A 27194-nucleotide genomic window follows, 5' to 3' on the forward strand; every position below is an offset into this window, starting at 1 on the left:
AATGTATATTATTAGATCCTGTTGTTTGATCACATGGTTGTTCTTCTATATCCTTAGCAATAATCTGTCAAGTATGTCTGTCAGTTGTTGAGGAATGAATTTAAAGTCCCCAACCATAATTGTGATTTGTCTATGTCTCCTTTCAGTATATCAGTTTTTGCTTTACATTTGTAACTGTTATTTGTCATATACACATTTAGGACTGCTCTATCTTCCTGTTAGATCCCTTGTATCATTATGTAATGTCTCTCTCTATACCTAGTAATTTTCTTTGCTCTGAGGTTTACCATACCTTTTGTTAAGATAGCTACTTCTGTTTTCCTTTGATAAACGTTTTGCATGATCGATCTTTTTCATTCATTTTCTTCAACCTGCCTGTATTGTTATATTTGAAGTGAATCTCTTGTAGATAGTGTATAATCAGATCATGTTTCTAAATCTACTCTGTCAGTGTCTTTTTATTGATATATTTAGACCATTTACATTTTATGTAACTCTGGATATATCAAGGTTCAAGTCTACCATTATATCTTTAGTTTTCTGTTTGGTTTCTGATTTGTGTTTCTCCAGCAGTGAATGGTGTGCCCTGCTTTATTATTGCCTGGTGGGGTTATAAATTCAGGCTTCCCCTTTATCCTCTGTTGACACTTGCAGGGGAAAGGATCCTCCTTATTGCTTGCCAGAGTGGGAGAACTGGCTCCTCATTGAGCCTTCACCAACACCACCCTTGATGGGAGGCATGGTAGTGCCTCATTACTATTACTCACATGGCCTTATGGTGGGGAGGTGCCTCATTACATTGGACAGTGGTGAAAGTTGTGATTTTTCACTAGACATCTGACATCAGATGGGGAGGGGATAGGGCACCTCAGTATTCCTGGGTGAGGGTGAAAGTCCAGACTCTTTCTACCTGGTTTCCCTGACAGGGGGTGGGAGTTTATTACCAGCTCACAAAGGTGTTAAGTCCCATCGCACCTCTGCCTTTTTGATACCACCCCAGTAATGGGTGGATGAGTGTCTAATTACACTCATCAACGGTGGGATTCTAAAGTCTCCACTCATCCTTTCCTGCTATAGAACCAAATTCCTTTATGTGATAAAGTGGTAATGTTAAAAGGTTTTCTTACTAGGCTGTTCCTTTCCTTACTCTTTAGCTAGAGAGAACAGGATTTGTTGGTGGTTTTGTTTTTTTGTACCCATTGGCATTTCTAGGCTGCCAGCTTCTTCACCTTCAAGACTAGGATATATGAAGTTAGGAACATTTATGTCTAATTCATCTTCCCAGAAGCAGAAGTCCCAGCTGAAAGTTTTTAATAAGTCCTCACTGTAACCTTGAGATTAGTATGCCTGATACTTAATAAATGTTTATTGAATGGTTAAATAAGTAAATATAGTATGGATGTACTATTCATAGAGCCCAGCAGCCCAGTCCCTTTCTCCTAGTATCATGCAATTTTCTTTCATAGTAATTATCATTTTGTAATTATATATTTTTATGATTATTTGATTAACATCTTTTATTTCAATATATTTAAGTCTTCATGAAGTTGAGCCCATATGCCATTTGCTCACCATTATATCAGTAGTACTTAACATAGTTCTTTTGTTTGGCACATTGCATGCATTCAGTTAATTTGTTGAATAGATTAAAATATGAAAAAAAAAGAATAATTTGATAAGCATGCAAAGCGTCATTCAGGGTGCCTTTCGGAATGGCTATAGGGCTGTAACCTTGCCTGGTATAACAGTTACTTCTCAGCCAACTTCCATATGAAAGAAAGCACTTATTTTTTTCACTAGGAGTGTTCCTAGACCATTCCTCCCAACTCTTTTAATTATGTCAGACACGTATACATAATAGGAATACTTATTTGGCACATGGGGTACATAGATAAGGCAACCTACAGCCAGAGGCTACCAGCCAAAACCACCAGTCATTCCACAACCACCTCAGGTGGTTACTTCAAGGAATGGGGAGTCCAGTATGTCGGTACCCTTGTAACCTATTTATGGCATACCAGGTTTCATTGGTACAGGTTGGGAATAAAGTTCATTGCCATTCTCAAGTTTCTGTTTTCCATAAACTTCTCTTTCTTAGGGTGATTGACAAAGAAAATTTGTTCTTCTTCTTCTTCTTCTTCTTCTTCTCATTTATTCAGGGAAAACCCCACCCTCATCCATAAGAGCCCACTTATCTATCATCTTGACCAAGAAAATCACACTAGCTTACAATACTATAACATTATACTAATTTATTTGGTCTTACCATCATATGCAGTAATAATGATGACATCAATGATGGCTAATATTTATTAAGTGCTAAATAGATACTGGGTGCTGGTCCATATGCTTTTAAAAATTATCTTCTTTGGGACGCCTGGGTGGCTCAGTCAGTTAAGCATCCGACTTCAGCTCAGGTCATGATCTTGCGGTCTGTGAGTTCGAGCACCGCGTCAGGCTCTGGGCTGACAGCTCAGAGCCTGGAGCCTGCTTCAGATTCTGTGTCTCCCTCTCTCTCTGCCCCTCCCCTGCTCATGCTCTGTCTCTCTCTGTCTCAAAAATAAAAAAAAGAAAAAATTTAAAAAAACATTAAAAATTATCTTCTTTGATCCTCAAAGTAACTATTTAAAGTAATATTAATATTCTCATTTTAAAGTTAAGGAAACTGAGGTACTATCTCCATTTTACAGATGACGATATTGCCTGAGTCATACATCTATTAAATTCAGATCCTGGGTTTGAACCTGACCCTAGAGTGGCACTCTTATCTGTGATTTTTACCTAGTTAAATGCCTAAGAATGAATGGATAGAGTAATTTTATGCATGCATTGGTGCCTGTGTGTGTGTGGGTTTGATAATTGTATCTCTTCGGCAGAGATAAAGATCAGCCCTGAAATTCCATCCTGCAGTCTTACCTCAACAACAGACCTCCTGGCTTTGGTATTTCAAAGAAAACTGTATGTCCCCCACCCCTGCAATGTAAGATTTACAGACACAGTGCAGCTTAATTTAAATCATGAAATATACATACCTTTCCCTCACCTTTTGGATGAGAGTCTGTTAATTGTCCTCCTAACTATATCTATTCTCTCTTTCTTTTGTAGTAATGGTTTCAGCTGTTACCACAGCTACCCAGCTAAAGATGATACTACACAGCTCGCCTGAAGCTTATCTGGGCGGCTTGATTAAGTTTTGGCCAGTGTGTTGTGAACGTATTTGATGTGTGAAATTTCTGTTGTATGCCACTAAAACAAAAGAAATGTTTCCTCCTCTTCTCCATCTCTCTTTCTCATCTTTGTCACTAACTGAAATTTGGACATGATCATAGGAGCAGGAGCAGACATCTTAGAACATAACACAAAGTCTTATGTTGAGGAAATGAGAGGTTACAAAAAAGCTGGAACCAATACAGATATCATATAAACCCCGACAAGTTACCAGTAAATTGTTACTTAAGAAAGAAATAGATATGTGTTTGTTTGTTAAACAACTGTTGTTTTACGATTTGTTTCAGCAGCTGAATTGAGCTTCTTGGGTTGGGTTCACAACCATTCATTATTTTGTTTCTCAGTGTAGAGAAAGAGTTTTGGCTCAAAGATATCAATTAATATTACAGAGAAATCATTTGGCTAAACACAGCTGCCTTCAAGTCAGTGGTTGACTCAGAGATTTTCCCAGAACAACAACGGTTTATATAACTAAAGGAGCTCTTCGTGTTTTTTCTGCCCAAAAGAAAGGAACATCTTCTGAAAAAAGTAGTCAAATTTTCTTTTCTACAGTATAGTAACCCTCCTCCCCTTTTTTCTTGGCTACGATCAGTTCTATTAAATATCAAAAAACATTATTAGGCTTAGCCAATGCTAAGTGTCTACTAGTTTACTTGTTTTCTTTCTTTATCATTTGTGTGTGCCTTCAATTTCCAGTTACCTAAAATGTAAACTTCCCAAAGAAAAATAATCTTTTGTTTTTGTTTGGCTGGGTTGGTTGACTTTTTGTATTTTTAGTTTCTGGTATTGTGTTCTGAATTGTGTAGGATCTCGGTAGATGATATTTAGTGATTATAAGATTGAGTACTGGAAATTCTTTAAATATTATACCTGTCAGCTCAATTAGATATGAAACTTTCACTGTTTTCAAAACTTCATAGAATTATGAGGACGGTGAGCTCTTTAAACTGGGTGATTTAACATGTAGAATGAACTTTAGAATTTTATTATGTTTTATAATTTCTCAATCTCTTTTGAACATAAAATTAAAAAACATTTACCATTCTTAAAAATGATATTGAAATTTTATCTGTTGCAGACTTGTTTTAATGGGAAAAAGTTTATAAGAAAAATTATTTGATCTGCAAAAATAAATTATATTATTAAGTCACATAACTATATAATGATTTTAATCAGTGTTTATTTTAAAATATTTACAAATAAGCAAAGGGGAAGAATAGAGAGAGAAACAAATCAAGACACAGACTCTTAACTATATAGAACAAACTGATGGTTAGCAGAGAGGAGGAGGGTGGGGGGAATGGGTCAAACAGGTTGATGGAAATTAAGGAGTGCACTTGTCAAGATGAGCACCGGGTGATGTATGGAAGTATTGAACTACTACATTGTACTTGTGAAACTAATATAATGCTGTAGATTAACTAACTGGAATTAAAATAAAAATTAAAAAAATTATTCACTGAATAAAACTATAAACTATAGACATTTTGCATAGGTGCCTTATAATAAATATTACACATGATAGAAGAACTTGAGTACATTTAATATATTTTGAGGACAATACAAATCTTTAATCTTCTCTTTACGTATCAATTATTTTTTTAAAAAATTCTTCAGTAAATCAGAAAACAGGGAAGGGAAAACAGGCAAACAAAGAAACAGACAAAAACAGAAAAGGAAATCTGCAGTATAAATCCTATACAACACTTTACAAATGTAAGGGTAGTGAGTTTCAACATTTTACATTTCCACCCAAATGTAGACATTGAATATTCTGTTTATCACATTGTCAATGCACTTTTGGGAATCAAGGGTCCTGCTCTGTTACAAACAAGTAGACATATTGAAAAGAGAATGCAAACCCTGTGCAACTAATGTAAGACTGATAGAGTAAAATTTTTCACAAAGATAAAAACATCACTCCCATATAAACATAAAATGAACACATGAAAGATTTTATTAAACTCACTAAATCAGAGAACCAGTGAGAGATTAAACCCATGTCAAGCATACACATACATGCATGCAAAAATACAGTCAGAAATGCTGAAATAAATTTTCCAGTATTCAAACCTAATTATCATCCTTGAATATGCAATGTTTAGGGTTATCTTTTGTACAAGGCATAGGTCAATTGTATGTATAATGGAAAAATCTATTTTTATTTCAATGGTAAATAATCATTTGCATTGCTAAGTATCATTTATATCTCTATCAATTTTCTGTAAGTCAATGTAATCATATTCAAAGCTGCATATCTCTATAGAATCAGACAGTTTCTAAAGAGTCTGCTAGATGATATTCGGCTCTCCACTAAAAAGACAGCTGTTATTTGTTTTTGCTCTTTACAAGTCTTGGACAACTTCTGACAAGCTTCAACAAAATCTTGACACATGGTGTATACTAAAGGGTTAACTCAGCAGACTTTGGATGTTCAAACTCTGCACAATCTAAAGAAAGGATTGGCCTTTGACTGACTCCTTTTGAATATCTTGCCTGATACGAGTGTATACTTTGGAACTTGGGCCACTCTAGATAGCTTATGTTCATGATGTGACTTATGGTAAACGTCAGTTCTTCTATGTCTGGGGTTCTGGGCCATGCTGTATTAGTTTGACCTCTGAGGGGGTTGCTAAACATTGAGTAATTAAGGTCAGTCATATGGGCACTCCACACCTATGTAACTCACCTCTAATGTAATCCCTGGACACCAAGGCTCAAGTGAACTTCCCTGGTTGACAATAGTTTATATATGTTGTCATCCACCATTGCTGGTAGAATTACATTCTGTTCATGTGACTTCAGTGGGAAAGGACAACTGGAACCTTGTCTCCTGCTGGTCTGTATCATTTCTTCATAATAAGCTATGAGTGTAAGTATAACAGCTCTTCTGAATTCTGTGAGTCCTTCTGGTAAATCATCAAACCTGAGGGTGGACATTCAGGCAGCTATTGAAGGAAGCCTTTAAAAGACAGAAGTGAGGAGCTGAGAAACTAAGCTTGTTTTTTCATGTTAATTTAGTGTTTATTAGAATGGTCATTTGTCCCAGACCGTAGTCACAGATTCCTGGAGTTGATCATAGAGGACAATGGGAGGGCTACTTATGGCAGCCTCTGTGCCTCTCCCCTACTAATCTTCTTCAAGATGACTCTCCATTGAGCTCACCTCTCTCCTTCCCAGCTGGCCTCCCAAAAGATAGTCTGGGATTCCTCTATTCTCTTTACAAACTAACTTTGGAGTATAAATTCTATGACCTTCCTCTTTAGGACCTGGCTTTTACTTCTCTCAGTAAGAAACAGCTCTTATAAATCAAAAGCTTTGATTTACAAAACTAATTTTTTCCTGGCATGGCACAAAGAACAAATTTTGGGAGTAAAAAATAACATATTGTTTTTTTTCATCTTTGCAAATACAAAAAATACTAATTCTTTTGCAAGTGGACAGGCAATTCCTTTATGTCATGCACTGAGTGCCGCCCGCCCATCTACAATCTACTATATGATAATATTCCATTATTAGATTCTTACATTCACATAAAAAGATTTTGGCAGTTGTGAAAAAAACAGTTTCCCCTTCTAATAAAGTCTATTTTTTCAGGATTATTATTTCCCCAAGTATTGACAAATTCTTTGAATCTCAGAACTAAATAATGACTAAAGCTCTCTCCTTGACTGGGAAAATAAACTTCATGTCTTGGCTTTAATGGTGGGAGAAATGCAGAAGAAGAATCCAGTTACTGATGGCATATTATTTCCTTAAACTTACTACTTAGCCTTAGGACATTTTTACTTTATCTTCTATAAAAATTACTGACTCACTGGATGGCAGAGCCAAATATTGCTAGTGTGAAATGGCTGCCTTATTCCTCATTCAAAGATTTTTAGTTTCATGGCAAGAAACCTTTGAGGAGCGCCCAGGTGGCTTAGTTGGTTAAACGTCCACCTAGATTTCAGCTCAGGTCATGATCTCTCAGTTCATGAGTTCTAGCCCCGTGCTGGACTCTGCGCTGAGTTCAGAACCTGCTTGGGATTCTTTTTCTCTCTGCCCCTCCCCCACTCATGCTCGCTCATGCCCTCTCTCTCTCTCTCAATAAATAAACTTAAAAAGAAGAAGTAGAAGTAGTAGTAGTAGTAGTAGTAGTAGTAGAAGAAGAAGAAAAAGAAGAAGAAGAAGAAGAAAGCCCTCCTCAGTAGGCACTATTAACCCTCCCTGAAACACTCAAGGGCACACTTTTTGAGAAGCATGATACCATGTTATACAACTCAGAGAATGCCATTCACATTCATGTAAGTTGCACTATAAATAGTTTTATAATGGGGCAACCTATGCTGTAAGGGGTGGCCCTGAACATATTTCAGTTGTTTGACGGATTGATTTGTTAGAAAGGGTAACTGTGACAGCTATCTTCAAACATTTTAAGGCTGCCATCAAGAAGAATTAAATGGTTGTTTTCTGTATGATTCCAGTGGCTAAAAATAGTTCTAATGTGTATATCCTATAGGAACACATACTGCACTTAATAAAATGTGGAGGTTCTTAACAGTGAGAATTGCTCAAAAGTGGAGTAATTTACTTTGAAATAATTGGAATCAATCACTGAAAGTGTTCAAATATAGTTTGGACAACTGCTTGGTAGATATGCTGTATAGAGACTCAGTCATTGTAGTAATGTAGGTAGGATTAGATGGTATTTAAGCTCCTGTTTGACACTGAAACCTAATGATTCAAGAGATCATTAGAATTAACAGCACTGTGCTTAGAGATGTAAATGAAATTGAAACTCATCCTATGGCTGCCATCCAGCTATATGAAGTTGTGATTGTTATCAAGTTAAGTGTTTTATGCCTCAATTCAGAGAGATGGCCTGGAAAAAAATGGTAGATTCTGGGAGTCTATATTCTTCTGCCAGATTTCTTATAACTAAGCCTTTGGGAGTAAATTAGCTCAATATGAGGATTAAAAATGTTTAAAAATATAAATAAATAAATAAATAAATAAATAAATAAATAAATATCTATCTATCAGCCAAGGGGGCTTAAAACAGGATAAGTCATAGTGCAGGACTGGGCTGGAAATATTTCATACCTGTTATGCCACCTTCAGTTGATGGATGGTCACCTGGAACTTCATGTTGAAGTTGATTATTAGGCCTGGTTGGGATTCAGCTGGACATGTGCCATTGGGATTAGTGCTGGGAGAGGAAAATGGTAGAATATAGTCTAGATATTTGTCATCTCTCTCATGCAGAATACTTGGCACTCTAGTTAGAACTCATGGAATTCATCTCCTAGGGGACTTCACCTGCTCATGGCTTTGGATCTTAGCTGTGTAGGTCCAAAAACTCAAAGAATCCAGGGTCAATTAGGTTCAAGCATTGCCTTGTACAATCAGAGGAGTATAATGTACAAATTAGAATGCCAATGTGATAATTTTCAATTAGAACTATTACTGTCAAGTTGATTAAAATTCCTGTGTTTTTTACCCAGGGCACTCAGGCTGCTGGTGACATTGAGATAGATGAGTTAATAATACCGGCTAAGACTTAGTGTATTCGTTTAAAACTTTCCTTTTCCCAGTGTGTTCAGATTTCACTCTTTCTAACTTCCTGAGACTGTATCCTGGTTCCCTTCATTGACTTTGGTCATACATGTGTACTTAATGGTTTAGAATCAACTGGCTGTGGTGAAGGACCAATTTCTCTTGTTTTCCCAGTCCATTATGGGCTGGTACTTATTACAATAAAATGCAATATAAATGAATTATTATAAAAATAAAATTAAAAAACATAGACATACAAAATACAGGCATGTCTTTTATTATTTAATTCAGTGAGCACAAAATAGCTTCAAAATTCTTACAAAAGTTTCTAAAACTTTATTCTCAATTTCTCAACCATATTTCATAGGCAGAATACTTAATGAAGTGTTCAATGCTAATGAACTTAAGGAAAATTTATAATACAGTAGAGCTTAATTTTTATGCATTGAATGAACACATTACAGTGCATTGGAGCCCATGTATAATCTATTCAATCAGCATATTTATATTCATTAAATGAGATGAAGAGAACAGGTTTATTATTTTAAATGTCTTAGAAGTCTATAGTACCTTTATTTAATATTTAGGGTATAAAACATAAGCCATTATATTAAAGTATGTAAAATGTACTTGAAACCAAGGTCTTCCTACAATAATAAACCAATTTCCAGTGCAACATTGTTCATATAAAAAATTATAATACTATTTATGATATTATTTTGAGGGTTAAAACTTGGGTAAAATGTGGGGAATATTTGATCAGTAGTAGTGTCAGAAGATATAGAACCACTGACTTGTTCCATCATCATAGGAAAATGTTTCATAGATGTGTAGGAGAGATGGATATTCATTTCATACATACACATCCCAAATCCTTTTGCTCTGATAATTGTGAACACAAAGAACCACAATGATGACTTAATACCAATTTGCAGACTCATTATAGATTTATTGAACCTATTTAATTGGTTCTGCCATGAAACATCAAGTTTTTAGCTAACATAGAAAACTATGAATTTTTGTTCTTTAGCCACTAAAACTTAGTTATTTAAATGTTACACGCATCACATAGAGTGGTTAAAAAGTGGGCGTTTTCTGGTTTCTGGCCTCACTACTATTTTAATCTGCTATATTGGTTCTCAGACTTCAACCTTTCCAACCTATTGTGGCCTTCATTGCTTTTCTGTGTTAATACTTTTTCTTTCTCTTTTTCTTTCAGCCAAATTTTTAAGTTCTAGTTAGTTAACATATAGTGCAATATTGGTTTCGGGAGTAGCATTTAGTAATTCATCACTTACTTATAACACCCAGTGCTTATCATAACAACTGCCCTCCATAATACCCATCACCCATTTAGCCCATACCCCACCCACCTCCCTCCATCAACCTTCAGTTTATTCTATATCATTAAAAGCCTCTTATGTTTTTTCTTTTTTTTTTGTTCCCATATGTTCATCTGTTTTGTTTCCCAAATTACACATATGAGTGAAATCATATGGTATTTGTCATTCTCCAGCTGACTTATTTCACTTAGCGTAATACACTTTAGCTCCATACACACTGTTGCAAATGGCAAGATTTCATTCTTTTTGATGGCTGGGTAATATTCCATTTTAATGTATACCACATCTTCTTTATCCATTCATCAATCAATGGACACTTGGGCTCCTTCTGTAGTTTGGCTCCCTGTTTATACTTCTAGAGACTCACCAATATTCACTACAGTTTCTAGCATATTCCTGTCATTAACCTTGAACTTCCTGGATAACACTTACATGCCCATCTCACAAGAAGAACCCCATATTTATAGAGATGAGACATTATACCTTAATTTTTCTTAGTGTGGCCATCATTTTTCTTACTACCTGATGCCAAAGTTTTGCCCTCTTTATGTTGATATTTTGGCAGTAGGGTAAGAGAGTCTGTATGACCTTTCGAGATCATTTCCTATCAGTGTTCAAATTTATATACATTTCTGTGGTATATCCAGTGTCAACTGGTAGTATCCAACCCTAGTAAAGCTGCAAGCTTGTTGTTTCATGCCTACTTATTTCCACGCTGCATTCCAATATGATGTTCATCTATCTATTTTTAGACATATTCTTCATATAGTGGGAATAACTTTGTCTCTGCTTTACAGGGGATGGAGATGGTCTTTTTACGGAAGACTGGCCATGTAAATGTCTGTTACAGCCATAGGCCACTTCAAGCTTTAAGCCTATGGTACACTATGTAGAGTTTCATTTAGAAAATTGAATTTATCACTACAATGAATGCCTTAACCACCAAGTACGGCATTGCTAATAAAATTTTTTCATACTTACATATTTCCTTTGTGGGAAAGCTTCTTCTTGGTAATTTGCACTATTCTTAAGCAAAGAAAAAATATTCACACCTGTTTATGACGAGTAAAAACACATCTTCACTGGCAATCCCAATCTGACAAGGCTCTATATACACTGTCATACAATACCAATCAAACTTTGCAGATGTAATTTTTTAACTCTACACTTGTCTCAGATTGTTTCATGAGCACCACCCTCAGGTTCAGCAATATAAAGATGGTAAACTTAATGGTAAAATAGGAAACTTAACGAGTAAGAGATTCATATTGTAGAATTACCCATCTATGCCTTGTCTGGTTAATCTCACATATGCTTGTACATTTGATATTAAATATGTCAAATGATATGCTGGTTAATCATTCTTTCTACTATATTCACAATAATTTATTGTCATTTTACAGTAAAGCTAAGTTATATATAATTTAATATTCACCAAGCATCTACTAAGTGTCAAAAACTGTGTTACTAGTTGTGTTTAATGTGAGGGTAGGTATAAATATAGTTAAGAGTTATCACTTCTCTAGGAACTCATGATAAATTCTAAAACATACATAATATCAGTGGGTAGAAGATAATATCCCAATAGCAGGCTGTGATAATAATCACATAAGGGCTGTGATAATAATCACATAAGGGCTATAATGGAGATACATGCAAACTGCTTTAGAGCACAGAGGAGAGAATAATTCTCACCTAGGTGTAAGAATCAAGAAAGACTTTGAAGAAGATGATGAATATGAGCTGAATCTTTAGGTTTTGTTGAATTTTGAAAGGCTGATGAGGTAAAGGGGTGAGTGAGTGACCTGGTAGGGCAGGGGAAGGAATTAGGGAATGGAGAGAAAGGGTACCTCTTGAGTAAAGGGAAAATAGCCTCTAAACAATGTAAGTTTCCTTCTCCCTGATTGCCACATGCTTTTAACTTTGTATACGAAATGGAAGAAAATCTATTGAACCAATTGTTTTGGCTGTTCCAATGTGATCATAGCATTGCTTATATGGATTGTCAAATAAGGGATGAGCTCATAAAAGGATATTAATGTGTCGTTTTTATTGAGCAAAGTAGCATTACAGAGAAGGTGATTTCAAAGGCACATGGCTCTTTCATTACAGCCTTCAGGGGCAATGTTTGATCACTGAAAACAGGCTGCTTTGTTCCAGCTTCCTCTGATGTTTGGCATTATCCTGAATACATATGCTCTGACTTGGAAAGAATCAGTCTATAAAGATTTAATAGATTCGAGATTTGCATATTCAAAATATATGTCATGGTTAAAATGAAATGAAAACTATTTTAATATCTACATCTGTATTATACATAAACACATAGTTCAGGCATATCTCAGCAAATTTTTAAAAGGCAATTACATATGTTATATGTGCTCATTCTGAGATTATGAAAGTTGGCTATTTTAAAAATTAACCATTTTACATTTTCACTGAGGAAAAATATATTTTAGGAGACATTATGTTGATGGTAATAGAGTACGGGAACCCTTCAAGTTTCAGGGATTTGTGATTTGCCATACGTTCTTGCTACCTTTCATGGACATAACTTTTTAGTGTTTTGTGTCAGCAACCACTTTCTTTATTAAAAATGAATTAACGGCATTCTTGGTTAGAGAAAATTGAAAGTCACAAATATTTAAAGGTAAATATAAAAGATTAGTATTTGCATGAGGCTCTTTTCCTTGTATGACTGAAAGAAGTGACTTTTTTTTTTTTCAAAAGGAGAGATTCTTGGAAAGAGACCTGAAGAGTCAAAACCTTTTTGTGTGGTGACTAATACTCTTAGAATTTTCTCCTCGTAGAATTCTCTGGCTTTTAGTCCTGTGAATTGATACATAATCTCGCATAAATTCATCTTTTAATTTTGAATTCCAGTGGAACCTTTGAGAAGGCAGTCTGATATACCTTACATCTACAATTAGACACTCATCGCATCGATATTAAGCCTAACGGACTTCAGCTCATGTTCTATTTCATGTGACAAAGAAAAATCTTACCATGTCACTTCCTGACTAAAAATCTTTCTTTTTCCCTGTCCCCATTTACAATGTCCTCCAGCTCAGTGTCACTGAATGCTTTTGTATGGCATGTCCTTCCCTTTCTGGTTAATTTGGAACAGTCTCAGAACAGAACTTTTTTTAGTTATACATTTGTGGCCTAGATCACAGCTTCCCAAACATTAATGTATTTATGTGTCATCTGGAGATCTTGTTAAAGATGCAGATTCTGATTCGGCAGTTCTGGGGTCAGGCCAAGAATCTAACAAGCTCTCAGGTGATACAGTAGACCACACTTTGGATAGCAAGCCCCTAGATACATATGACCTCTCATCAAATTGATATCAGATCCTGGACCCAGATAACTGAAAATTAAGATTCTCTGACTTTGAGGTTGCATTAGACTTTGACTTCTTTGTTTATTGGTAATGTCATAAAGATGCTGCATGATCTGGACTTCCTTTTCTTTTCTAGTCTTCTTTCTTACCCTTCCTTACTTTAGATTTGAGACATTAACAAACTACTTACAATTTCCAGAATGTATCAAACTCTTTCACATCTCAGTGCCTTTTCAAATACTGTCTCTCCAACATCTTCTGTTGTTTCCTTTAAAGCTCAGCTTAGCTGTTGTCTCCTCCAGGAATCCTTCCCTAATCGCTTTACCTTGTAATTGCTTAATTAAATGCTTCCAATATTCTCCCACAATGTGCTCTATTTTCTATGTTAAAACTTTCTGATAATATGTTGTAGTGTGTGCTTACTTGTCTGTTTGCTTCAAGGCAGTGCTTTTTGGGAGGAAGAGGTTATGCATTTTATCTCTGATACCTACCACTAATCACAATGCCTGACACATAGTAGGTTTTCATTAAAGTTTACTGAATGAATGAGGAAGAGTGGTGGATGTGTTGTAGTTATGCAATAATATAATGCAACATTTTCTTTCATGAGGTTTGAATGGAGAGTAATACAAACTAAAGTCATAAAAAGGTAAGTACAGAATGAGATAATACTGAAGATATAACATGTTAGTATATGATTAAGTGCCAAATGAGGATCATAAAAAAATAGCTGTTCTGAGTTCATTGGAGGAAAATGTCACTATATATTTGGTATTATTTTTTTTAAATATTCCAATTGTTCCACAAAAGATTTGAGACAGCTAACAAACTATGTTTGGGAGTTAATGAACGTTGTGAACACATACATAGTAAGGGAATAGTATGAGAAAAAAGGGGAGTTATGAAAGTACATACTCAGGACTTGAGCAGATATACTAGCATATTTGCAAAAATGGTCCTCATTAAATACTGAACAGTAAGGATGGTGTGCTGGACTTGCATTTCCACTTTCTACCTTGGAGGCTGACTTCTGTGGCGGCATCAGCAGCTTCCTTGTCCTCTGGCTTCTGGCTGACTTTGGCCAAAGAAGGGTACCCTGGCAGAGGATCAGACGGAGGGAGAAGAGTGAGGTCAGGATATTTATTTTCTTGCGTTGCCCAGAACTGTCTGTGCCTCTGTGTAAATTGCCCCTTTGTTAAAATCTCCTTAAATTATTCTAATTCGCATGTGCCCCCCTGCTCCCTGTTGACATTCTGTTACAGTGGCAGAGTTGTTTAATGCTAGATTGGAAGCCACTCTTAATAACTTTTAGGATAACCAATGATACTACAAAAATGTTTTCGGTGCCTGCTATATATCAGTAAGATTCTATGAGGAGGGGATTCAATAAAGAAGAATTCAGAAAGCAAACCAACCAACCTGAAATCTTGTACTCATATTGTTCACATTTTAGTATGGTAAAGAGGATATAAATCATATTGGAGGTAGGGAAAAATTGATATGTTTAAATCCCCACAGTTCTGTAATTTTTTTTTTACATCAGCCTTTCATTTACTGTTCAGGTGTAAAGTAATAATACCTCAGAGATGTAGTTTTCGAGTTGTTTCCCTTTTTACTTGGGGTAGATTATCCAGACATTTTTGCCTCTTCTCTTTCCTGTCGTTCATGTTCTGGTTATTTCACTGCTCGCTCTCCTTCCATCAGGAGATAAAAGGAAAATAAATGGATGGAAAGCTTAGCTTTAGTATCTATGATAAAAGGTTTATTAGGAAAGAGACTGAAATTCTGAACTACAGTGAAGCTTTTCAGTTTATCTGGGCTGGTCTGCCCCCTATTGCCATTAAGATATCAAGAGATGTTTCCAGCTTGTCAAAAATCAAGAGGTTAGATGCACAAAAAATCTTATATTCACAAGGATGAAGAGAAACAGGTTTAATAAGTAGATAGGATGCTCTTAATATAAGGCCCTGTTGTGCAGACCTTCTATCTTTGGATCTTGGATTGTAATACAACCTTGTTTGTAATACATACTTAGATCATTGTTGACTCACAGGAGCTTAATTCTGTGACCCAGCAAAAATAGATCATAAATCCCAGCGAGGGAAGACATGTTTGTAGTTTGACCTTGGAATGATGAGCTAAAGGTGCTGAGGAAACCATAAATCTAATTTACAATAATAACAAAAATAAGGTTGTTTATACTTTGCCCAGTGCATGAAGTGAAAATCTAATATTTTTCTTGGTACATGCTGTACATTTTGCCAAGCTTGATTAAATTCCTATTTAGTAAGTAGGTAGCTAGGAGAGGAACTGAATAAAAACACTTTAGATGAGGCTTTAGACTCTTGCTTTGTTCTTCCTTATTTCTTTTTTTTTTTAAAGCTGTTCCAACTCTTCCTTTTTTTTAGGTTCCATTTATGAAATGTTTGGAAATGAATGCTGTTTATCAACAGGAGAAGTAATTAAAATTATTGGTCTCAAAATTAAGAAGATCATAGCTGAAATTTGTGAGCACATTGAAGGTTGTGAACGTCCGCAACCATTTGAGCTGCCTATGAATTTTCCAGGTACAGTAAATTGCAATGATTTCATATTTGTAAAACTATTGTTAATAGATGAATACATCTATACAACTGAAAACAATACAAAGTGGTAGCTTTTGTTTTTTTTTCACTCTAGGGAAGTGGGTGAAAAAATTAGAATTATTTTTTTTTCCATACGGTGTTATATGAGTTTCAGATGTACAATATAGTGACTCAGCAGTTCCATACATTACTCAGGGCTCATCTTGATAAGTGTGCTCTTAATCCCCTTCTGTTTAATCCAGTCTCCCACCCACCTCCCCTATGGTAACCATCGGTTATTCTCTGTAGTAAGAGTCTTTTTTTTTTTAATTTGTGTCTTTTTTCTTTGTTTCATTTGTTTTGTTTTTGAAATTCCATGTATGAGTGAAGTCATGGTATTTGTCTTTCTTTGACTTATTTCACTTAGCATTATACTCTCTAGATCCATCCATGTTGTTGCAAATGGTAAGATTTCATCTTTTATTAGGGCTGAAAATATTCATCCATAATATTATTCCATTATTCCAATATTCATAATAATGAATAATATTCTATTATATATGTAACTTACTCCAGATATATTTTATATTCCCATAATATCTTGGTCACCAATAACATGTACCTTATTGGATAGTCATTGATGATTTTCTTAAATTTTTTTTTTCATTATTTTAGAGAAAGAGAGAGGAAGGGGCGAGGGGAAGAGAGAGAGAGAATCTTAAGCAGGCTCCATGCTTAGCATGGAGCTCGACTTGGGGCTCAGTCCTACATCCCTGGTATCATGATCTGAGCTGAAATCAAGAGTCGGATGCTCAACCAGCTAAGCCACCCAGGTGCTCCTGTTGATGATCTTCTTATTTGCCTTCTCTAGACCAGGGGTTGGCAAAAGTTTTTTTTTTTTTTTAATAAGAAAACAGATAGTAAATATTTTAGACTTTGCCACCAGATGGTCTCCCTCACAACTCTTGCACTCTGATCCTGTAACATGAAAGAAGCTATAGGTGATATATAAACCAATGGACATGCTGTAGTTCAATAAAAAATATATTTATAAAAACAGATGTCCAGCAGAGTTTGGCCTGTGAACTGTAGTTTGCTGAACGCTCCTCTAGACTAAAACTTCAGGACAGATAAAATATCACATATATGACTTTGTATATCTAGTACCAAGCACATTTCCAGTAGTTGTTTATTAAATGCATGAATGAATGAATAAATGATGAGCTGAGGAGAGAAATCTAGTAAACATTTGCAATATGATGTGATTCATGGTGTGATTGAAATATGCCTGGATTCCATGAGAGTCGTGATAAGGAACATCTAGCTCCTGTTGGCCATGTTTCAACATGGATTTTGAAGTCATTATATCTGAATTCTAGTTCTGCCACTTGTTAGCTGTATAACCTTGCCAAGTTATTTACCCTCCTCTCATGAAAAATGGGAATAATAATTCTATCTCCTAGTGTTTGAGGGAAGATTAAATTTTGAAATATATTTAAAGTGCTTAGAATGATACTTGTCATATAGCAAGGGCTATAAAAATGTGTCAGCTTTTATTACCATTATTATTACTATCATCAGTGGAGTGAAGTTTTTCAGAGCATTTGAAAGAATATTATACTTGGGCTCTGATTTGAAAACTGAAAATAATCAGCCATATGGGGAGAAGATTCTTCCGCGTTCTCCAGTATCTTCTTCCTTTCAACTGAAATCTTACCCATCGTTCAGTTCTATTTACTCCTTCTTACCCCCATCTTTATAACAATGGTCCTCTAACTTGGCTGCACATTGCAATCACCTAGGGAGATTTAAAATATTCTGATGCTTAGGCCACTTCCCTGACATATTCTGATAGTCTGTAGTGAAGTCTGGTTACCAGAGTTTCCTAAAGCTACCAGGGTGATAATAATGAGCAGTTAAGGTTGCCAACCATTGCTTTATAAGAAGTTTTTCCTAAGTATTCTAATTGGATGTAATAATTTCCTTTTTGAATCACTTTACTCTTTTATGCCTTAATCATTGCATTTATCACATTTTGAATGTAATTGAAATTATTTGTGTGCTTGTCTTATGAGAACCAACTGCTTCGTAGATTACAACATTGCTGACAACAGAATCTGAATCTCTTTATTGGTATAATCCCCACAGTGTTTAGGAGAAGATGTATATAATAAATATTTAGTAAGTTATAATGACTTTCTAGTAGAAAGATTGTTTCTTATTAGAGTAGTGAAAACACCTAATTTTGGGGAATATATATATTTTATATACTATTATTTATTATATTTAAATGTAATATTTATGACAGGTAATTAGTTTACATGATTATAGAGATTGGCAAATCCAATATCTACAGAGCTGATTTTCCACAAAATCACTTACCTTTTGATTAAGAGTTTAATTTGGGGAGTTGCTATTTAGAATATCTTTTTGAGTTTTCAATTTATATGATAGGCTTGCATCAACTGAGCAACAATTAAAAATATTTACCTACAGGGGCGCAGGGGTAGCTCAGTCAGTTAAGCATCAGACTTCAGCTCAGGTCATGATCTCATGGTTCATGGGTTCAAGCCCCACGTTGTGCCCATGTACTAACAGCTCGGAGCCTGCAACCTGCTTCAAATTCTGTGTCTCCCTCTCTTTTGCCCCGCCCCTACTCACTCTCTGTCTGTCTGTCTCTCTCAAAAATAAATGTTAAATTTTTTTTTTAAGTTTCTAAAAAATATTTATTTAAAAAACTAGCTTTAATGTAACAATCAGGGCTAAAATGGAAAGGTAAAGTGATTGGTGATGATATACTTTCTTTTAAAGAGGACTCCTAGCTGATGATGAAAGGGATCACAGATATAGGAGTATTTTTGGTACATCAGCTCTAGGGAGAAAGAGAAATTAAGGCCATTAATTTCAATAGAAACATCTCTTTGTTTGTATTCTATTTAAAACTCAATTTAAACTCTCAGAAATTAAACTCAGAAAGTAATTTAATATATATTTTACACATCCTTTCTTATTTGGCAATTTCCTAAATTTCCTTTTGTTATTGATTTCTAATTGCATTCTATTGTGGTCAGAAGACATACTTTCTGTGGTTTCAATCCTCTTAAATTTTTTGAGGCTTGTTTTATGGCTTAACACATGGCCTACCCTGGAGAAGGTTGCATGTGCACTTGAGAAGAAGGAGTATTTTGCTGTTCAGTGGAGTGCTCTACAGATGACTGTTGGTTTGTAGTGCTGTTCAAGTCTTCTATTTCCTTAAGAATCTTCTGCCTAGATGTTTCTATTATTGAAAGTTCCAACTACTCTTGAAGTTTTCAACTATTACTGTCAACTTTTGCTTCATGTATTCTGGGGCTATGATGTTAGGTGTATATGTGCTTATAATTGTTATTCTTCTTGATGAAGTGACACTTTTATTATTATATAGTATTCTTCTTTGTCTCTGGTAAAATTTTTGTTCCAAAGTTTGTTTTTATCTGATTTTAATGTGGTTACTACAGTTCTCTTTTGGTTACTATTTACATGATCTATATTATATTCTTTAACTTTCAGACCATTTGTGTCTCTGAATTTAAAGTATGTTTCTTATGGGCAGCAAACAGTTAGATGATGTTTTTAATCTGTTCTGCCAATCTCTGCCTTTTAATTGGAATGTTAAATCCATTTATACTTAATATAATTACTGATAAAGTAGGACTTACATCTACCATTTTGCTGTTTGTTTTCCATATGTCTGAGGTTTTTTGTGTTTTTTGTTAAATAGATGTTTTCTAATGTACCTTTTTTTAAAGATTTTAGTTTTTTAAGTCACCTCTACACTTAATGTGGGGCTTGAACCCACAACCCTGAGATCAAGAGTCACACACTCTAGCAACTAAGTCAAACAGCTACCCCTCTAGTGCACCATTTTATCTCCCCCACCCTTTTTTTTTTTAAATTAAAACTCTATTTTATACAGGAGTTTTAGGTTCATAGCAAAACTGAGCAGAAGGTACAGAGATTTTTCATATGATAGCTGCCTCCAAATAGGCATGGCTTCCCCAGTATCAAAATACCATAAAATATTTTTGTGGTTTATAGCTCATTTCTTTTTAATGCTGAATATTTCATTGTCTAGATGTGCCACAATTTATTTAGCTATTTACCTACTGAAGAACAACTTGGTTGTTTTTAGTTTTGGCAATTATAAATAAGGCTGCTATAACATTCATGCGGAGGTGATTGCATGGGTAAGTTTTCAGCTTGTTTGGTTAAGTACCTAGAAACATAATTGCTGGACCATATGGTAAGAATATATTTAGTTTTAAAAAAAACCTGCCAACTGTCTTCTGAAATGGCTATACCATCTTTCATTTCCACCAGCAGTGAATGGGAGTTTCTGGTGTTGCACATCCTCATCAGTATTTTGTATGGTCAATGTTTTGAATTTTGGCTATTCTGGTGTGTGTGTGTGTGTGTGTGTGTGTGTATGTGTGTGTATATATATATATATATGTGTGTGTGTGTGTGTGTGTGTGTGTGTGTGTGTGTGTATATATATATATATATATATATATATATATACCTTTGATATCTCATCATTGTTTTAATTCTCAATTCCTTAATGACATATGATGTGCAGCATCTTTTCACATGCCTATTTGCCATCTGTATATATTCTTGTGTGAAATGTCTGTTCAGAGTTTTGCCCACTTTTTAAATCAGGTTTTTTGTTTCCTTATTGTTGAGTTTTAAGATTTTTTGGATACAAGTCCTTTTTCAGATATTTTCTTCCATTTTGTGGCTTGTCTTCTCATTCTTTTGGCAGCATCAATTACAGAGAAGAACTGTTTTTAAAAAAAAAAACAGGAGCCTGGCTTGCTAGTTATTTCTTTGCTACATTGTCTTTGGTGTCGTAACTAAAAAGTCATCATCAAATTCAAGGTCACCTAGATTTTCTCAAAGTTTTGTTTTTTTAAAAAATTTTTCAAAGTTCATTTATTTTGAGAGAGAGAGAGACAGAGAGAGACCAGGGGAAGGGCAGAGAGACAGTGAGAGGGAGAGAATCCCAAGCAGGTTCCACACTGTCAGTACAGAGCCTGATGCTGGGCTCATATCCATGAACCATGAGATCATGACCTGAGCTGATATCAAGAGTCAAATGCTTAACCAATTGATCCACCCAGGTGCCCTGATTTCCTCAAAGTTTTATAGATTTGCATTTTACGTTTAGGTTTATGATCCATGTTGAATTTTTTTGTTTGTGAACGGTGTAAGATCTGTGTCCAGATTTTTTTTTTCATTTGGATGTCCAGTTGTTCCAGCACCATTTAATGAAAAACATTTCTTTACTGCATTGTACTGCTTTTACTCCTTTGTCAAGCATTGTTTGAGTGTATTTATTTTATTTTACTTATTTAATTTAATTTTATATTTATTGTTTAATGTTTGTTTATTTTTGAGAGAGAGAGAGAGAGAAAATGAGTAGGGGAGGGGCAGGGAGAAATAGGGAGACAGAGAATATCAAGCAGGCTCTGTGTTGACAGCACAGACACAGGGCTCAAACTCACAAACTGTGAGATCATGACCTGAACTGGAGTCAATAGACAGATGCTTAACCAACTGAGCCACCCTGGGGCCTCTAACTGTTTTTTTTTTTAATTTTTTTTTTAATGTTTATTTATTTTTGAGACAGAGAGAGACAGAGCATGAGCAGGGGAGGGGCAGAGAAAGAGGGAGACACAGAATCTGAAACAGGCTCCAGGCTCTGAGCTGTCAGCACAGAGCCCGACGCGGGACTCGAACCCACGAACCGTGAGATCATGACCTGAGCCAAAGTCGGACGCTTAACCGACCGAGCCACCCAGGCACCCCTAACTGTTTTTATTTTAAAATCCACTTGTTCATTACTAGTATATAAGAAAGTGATTGGTTTTTGCATATTAACTTGTTATCCTACAATCTTGCTACACTCAGTTATTAATTTGGTCTTTTCTTTCAGATTTTATATATAGACAATCATATTATCTGTGAACATAGTTTTTTTTGTTTTTCCCAATCAATACACCTTTTATTTCCTTCCCTTGTCTTATTGCATTAGCTAGGACTTCTGGTACAATGTTGAAAAGGAGTGGAGAGAAGGGACATCCTAGCCTTGTTCCTGATCTTAGTGGGAAAGCTAGTTTCTTAAGTATTATGTTATCAGTAGGTTTGGGCTTTTTTTAGATTTTCTTTATTGAGTTGAGGGAGTTTTGCTCCATTTCTAATTTACTTAGAGTTTTTGTTGTTGTTGTTGTTGTTTTTTCTTTTTACATTGAATGGATGTTGGCTTTTGTCACTTTCTTTTGGCATCTATTGATATGATCATATGATATTCTTCTTAGCCTAATAATGTAATGGATTACATTAATTGTCTCTCAGCTGTTGAACCATCTTTGCATAAAAGGATAAATCCCACTTGATTGTGGTGTATAATTCTTTTTATAAATTGTTGGGTTTGATTTTCTAATATTTTGTTGAAGATTTTGCATCTATATTTATGAGAAATATTGATATGTAGTTTTTTTCTTATATCTTCTCCCGGTTTTGATACTAGAGTAGTGCTGGTTTCAAAGAATGAAGTAGGGAGTATTCCCTTTACTTCTGTCTTCTAAAGATGTTGTGAAGAATTGTTATGACTTCTTTCTTTAAATGTTTGGTAGAATTCACCATTGAACCTGTTTAGTCCTGGTGCTTTCTGTTTGGGGAGGTTATTAATTATTGATTCACTTTCACTAATAGACATAGGCCATTTAAATTGTCTGTTTCTTCTTGTGTGAGTTTTGGTCGATTGTGTCTTTCAAGGAATTGGTCCATTTCATGTAGGTTATCAAATTTGGGGCATGGAGTTGTTGATCATAATATTATTTTATTATCCTTTTAATGTCCATGATGTCTTCTCTTTCATTTCTGACTTTAGTAATTTGTATCTTTTCTTTCTTTCTTTTTTTAACCTGGCTAGAGACTTATCTATTTTATTGACATTTCCAAAGAAAAAGCTTGTATTTTTGTTGATTTTTTTCCTATTGATTTCTTCTTTTCCATCTTAATTGATTTTTCCTATAACTTTTATTATTTCTTTTCTCCTGCTTAATTGGGTTTAATTTGTTTTTCTTTCTTCCAGTTTTCTAAGGTGGAAGCTTAGAGACTGATTTTTAGATCTTTCCTCTTTTCTAGTATATTCATTTAATTCAGTCTTCCTCTAAGCACTGCTTTCACTTCATGTCAAAGTTGGTAAGTTGTTATTTTCATTTTTATTTAGTTAAAAATATTTTAAAATTTCTCTTGAGAATTGTTTTCTTTGACCCCAAGTGTTATTTAAAAAAAAATTTTTTTTAACGTTTATTTATTTTTGAGACAGAGAGAGACAGAGCATGAACAGGGGAGGGGCAGAGAGCGAGGGAGACACAGAATCTGAAACGGGCTCCAGGCTCTGAGCTGTCAGCACAGAGCCCGACGTGGGGCTCGAACTCAGCACCGTGAGATCATGACCTGAGCTGAAGTTGGACGCTTAACCGACTGAGCCACCCAGGCGCCCCCTGCCAAGTGTTATTTATTACGGGGGTGGGCGTAGTTATCTTTCTGTTATTGATTCTATTTTAATCCACTCTGGTTTCAGAGCATCTATTGTATGATTCTATTTTTAGAAATTTGTCAAGATGTTTTATTGCCCAGAATGTGGTCTATATTTGTCAATGTTTCATGTGAGATGGAAAGGAATGTGTAATTTGCTGTTGGATAAGTGCCTATAGATGTCAGTTATATCCACTGATTGATGGTGCTGTTGAGCTCAACTATGTCCTTACTTTTTTCTACCTGTTGGATTTATCCATTTCTAATATAAGGGTGTTAAAGTTGCCAACTATGAATTAGATTAATCTATTTTTGCATGTAGTTCTCCTAGTTTTTGCTTCACATATTTTGACACTTTTTTGCACAGGCATATACACATTAAGGATTGTTATGTCTTCTTGGAGTAGTGACTTTTTATCATTATATAATGCTCCTCTTTATTCCTGATAACTTTTCTTGCTCTGAAGTCTGCTCTGTCTGAAATTAATATAGGTACTCCAGCTTTCTTTGGATTAGTGTTACCATGGTATATCTTTGTCTCTTTACTTTAATCTATATGTGTCTTTATATTTAAAATGGATTTCTTTTTTTTTTAATTTTTTTTAATGTTTATTCATTTTTTGAGAGAGAGAGAGAGACAGAGCACAAGTTGGGGAGGAGCAGAGAGAGGGAGACACAGAATCTGAAGCAGGCTCCAGGCTCTGAGTTGTCAGCACAGAGTGCAATGCGGGGCTTGAACTCATGAACCATGAGATCATGACCTGGCCGAAATCAGACACTCAACCGACTGAGCCACCCAGGTGCCCCCAAAATGGATTTCATATAGAAAATATATAGTTGGGTCTTGTCATTTGATTGACTCTGATAATCTCTGTCTCTTAGTTGATGTATTTAGACCATTGACATTAAAAATGATTATTGCTATCCAGGTGACCCTTGAACAATGTAGAGGTTAGGAGCAAAATTCCCCCACACAGCTGAAAATCTGCATATAACTTTTGGCTCCCCAGAACTTAACTACTAATAGCCTACAGTTGGCTGGAACCCTTACCAAGAACATAGTTTACTAACACATATTTTGTAGGTTATATGTATTATATACTGTATTCTTACAATAAAGTAAGCTACACAAAATAAATTGCTATTAAGAAAATCACAAGGAAAATAATGTATATTTTAGTACTGTACTTAAAAAAAAATCTGTGTATAAATGGACCTGCACATTTCAAACCGATGTTGTTCAAGGGTCAACTATAGTTTCATTAATGTCTACAGTATTTGTTACTGTTTTCTTTTTGTTGCCTTTGTTCTTTTTTCCTATTTTTGTCTTCCATACATTCTTTGCTTTTTGTGGTTTAATTGAGCATTTTGTATGATTCCATTTTCTCTCCTTTCTTAGCATATCCATTATACTTATTATACTTAAAACTTTTATTAGTGTTTGCTGTATGATTTGCAATATAAATTTACAACTAATCCATGTCTACTTTCAAATAACACCATATTCCTTCACATGTAGTGTAAATACTTTATCATAACAAAATATTCCTAATTCATTCCTCTTGTCCCTTGTATCATTGCTGTGATTCATTTCACTTATACCTAAGCATACATAATTAAATACATTGCTGATATTATTATTATAAGCGTTTTATCTGTTAGATCAATTAATAATGAGAAAATAAAAGTTTTTATTTTACCCTCACTTATTCCTTCTCTGATATTCTTCTTTTCTTTATGTAGATCCAAGTTTCTGACGTGTACATTTTTTCTTTTCTCTGAAGAACTTCTTTTTACATTTCTTGCCAAGCAGGTCTACTGGCAACAAATTCCCAGTTGTCGTTTGTCTGAGAAAGTCCTTAATTCTCCTTCACATTTGAAGGATAATTTGTCAGGGTACAGAATTCTAGGTTGATTTTTTCTTTCTTAGCACTTTAAATATTTCACTCTACTCTTTTGCTTGCATGATGTCTGAGTATTTGGATGTAATTCTTTGTTCATCTGTATGTAAGGAGTTTTATTCCTGTGGTTTCTTTCATGATGTTTTCTTTATCTTTGATTTTCTGCAATTTAAATATAATATTCCTATGTAGTTGGGGTTGTTTGTTTCCTTGTTTTCATTTATCCAGTTTCGTTTTTCCCAAGCTTCCTGGATCTGTGGTTTGTTGTGTGACATTAATTTGGTGAAATTCTCAGGCATTGCTTCAAATATTTCTTCTCTTCTTATTTCTCTTTCTTTTCCTTCTGGTATTCCCGTTATATAGATGGTACACCTTTTGTTGTTCCACAGTACTTAGATATTCTGTTATGTGTTTTTGTTTTTGCTTTGCTTTTATGTTTTGGAAGTTTGTATTAATATATTCTCAAGCTGAGAGATTCTTTCTTCAGCTATGTCCAGTCTACTAATGAGCCCATCAAAGACATTCTTTATTTCTGTTATAGTGATTTTGAACTTTAGCACTTATTTTTGCTTCTTTCTTAGGCTTCTCTATTTCTACTTACATTGCCCACCTTTTCTACATTATCTATTTAGGCCCTAGCATATTAATCATAATTGTTTTAAATTCCGGGTCTGATTATCCCAACATCGCTGCCATATCTGAGTCTGACTCTGCAGCTTGCTGTGTCTCTTCAATTGTCTTTTTTGCCTTTTAGTATGCTTTCTAATTTTTTCTTGATAGCCAGACATGATGTACTGGATAGAAAGAAACCATAGTTAATAGGACTTTAGTAATGTAACAGTAAGGTGTGGTAGGAGGGGAAGCATTCTATGGTCCTATGATTAGGTCTCAGTATTTTTATAGACCTGTGCCTCTGAACTAAACTGCACAAGTGCTTCTCAATCTTGTTACCCACTCTTTATGTGGGAAAGGGTGGCTACAGTAGAGTTGGGTATTGCCCTTCTCATATGTGGAAGCCTAGAACAGGCTAGATCTGGGTATTTCCATTTCCTCAAATAGAAAGACTGGAGTGGGTTTTAGTTGCATATTTTCTCTAAGTGGAAGGCTAGAGGGGGTGTTAGTCGTATATTTTCCTTCCCCCCAGGTCAGTTAGTCCTAATAAAACACCAATCGTGTCTCTTAAGGGCAAGCCTTATTAAGAAGAACAGAATGTTCTGACTATTTTGAATTTTTTTTTCCTCTCCCCCTGCCAGAAGCATTAGGAGATTTTTCTCTGATACTCACTGTGAAAGCCTGGTCAAGTTCCTAGAGGTAGAACATACAAAATTATGAGAGCTTCCCCATGATTGGGACCCTGGAGTTTTTCTCTCAGACTTGTCCATTCAGAGCTTCTAGCAATTATACTTCATATTTTTCTAGTCTGGTATTGGTTCATATTGAGGTTTCTTCTCTGGTAAGTTGTGGTTCTCTGTACTTGCCTATCTGTCTCTTCAATTCTGGAGGCATTTATCCTCTGACCTCACTTCTCTAATGAATCCAAGAATAGTTGCTGATTTTTCAGTTTGTTTGGCTTTTTACTTTTTGCTGGGCAGAGTGGCAGCTTGAAAACTTTTTATATCCAAGGCCAGAAACCAGAAGCCCAATGTTTTTTTCCTATATATATATTTTTGTTGTTGTTCTTGTTTTGGTT

At 35.0% G+C, this 27194-nt stretch overlaps 1 protein-coding gene across 2 annotated transcripts in view; it reads left to right on the plus strand.

The window, feature by feature from the left end:
• THEMIS (thymocyte selection associated) overlaps positions 1-27194 on the plus strand; it is a 184338-nt gene that overhangs the window by 26449 nt on the left and 130695 nt on the right. Inside the window, exon 2 of one of the 2 annotated variants that reach the window (XM_015074249.3) lies at positions 15861-16019. In XM_015074249.3, coding sequence (XP_014929735.1) covers positions 15861-16019 — 159 coding nt within the window. Of the gene's footprint in view, positions 1-15860; positions 16020-27194 lie in introns of those variants that run through there. The other variant, XM_053222259.1, reaches the window with a different exon arrangement.

The sequence above is a fragment of the Acinonyx jubatus genome, chromosome B2 (genome assembly GCF_027475565.1).
Source record: "Acinonyx jubatus isolate Ajub_Pintada_27869175 chromosome B2, VMU_Ajub_asm_v1.0, whole genome shotgun sequence".
In the NCBI taxonomy this organism is placed as follows: domain Eukaryota; kingdom Metazoa; phylum Chordata; class Mammalia; order Carnivora; family Felidae; genus Acinonyx; species Acinonyx jubatus.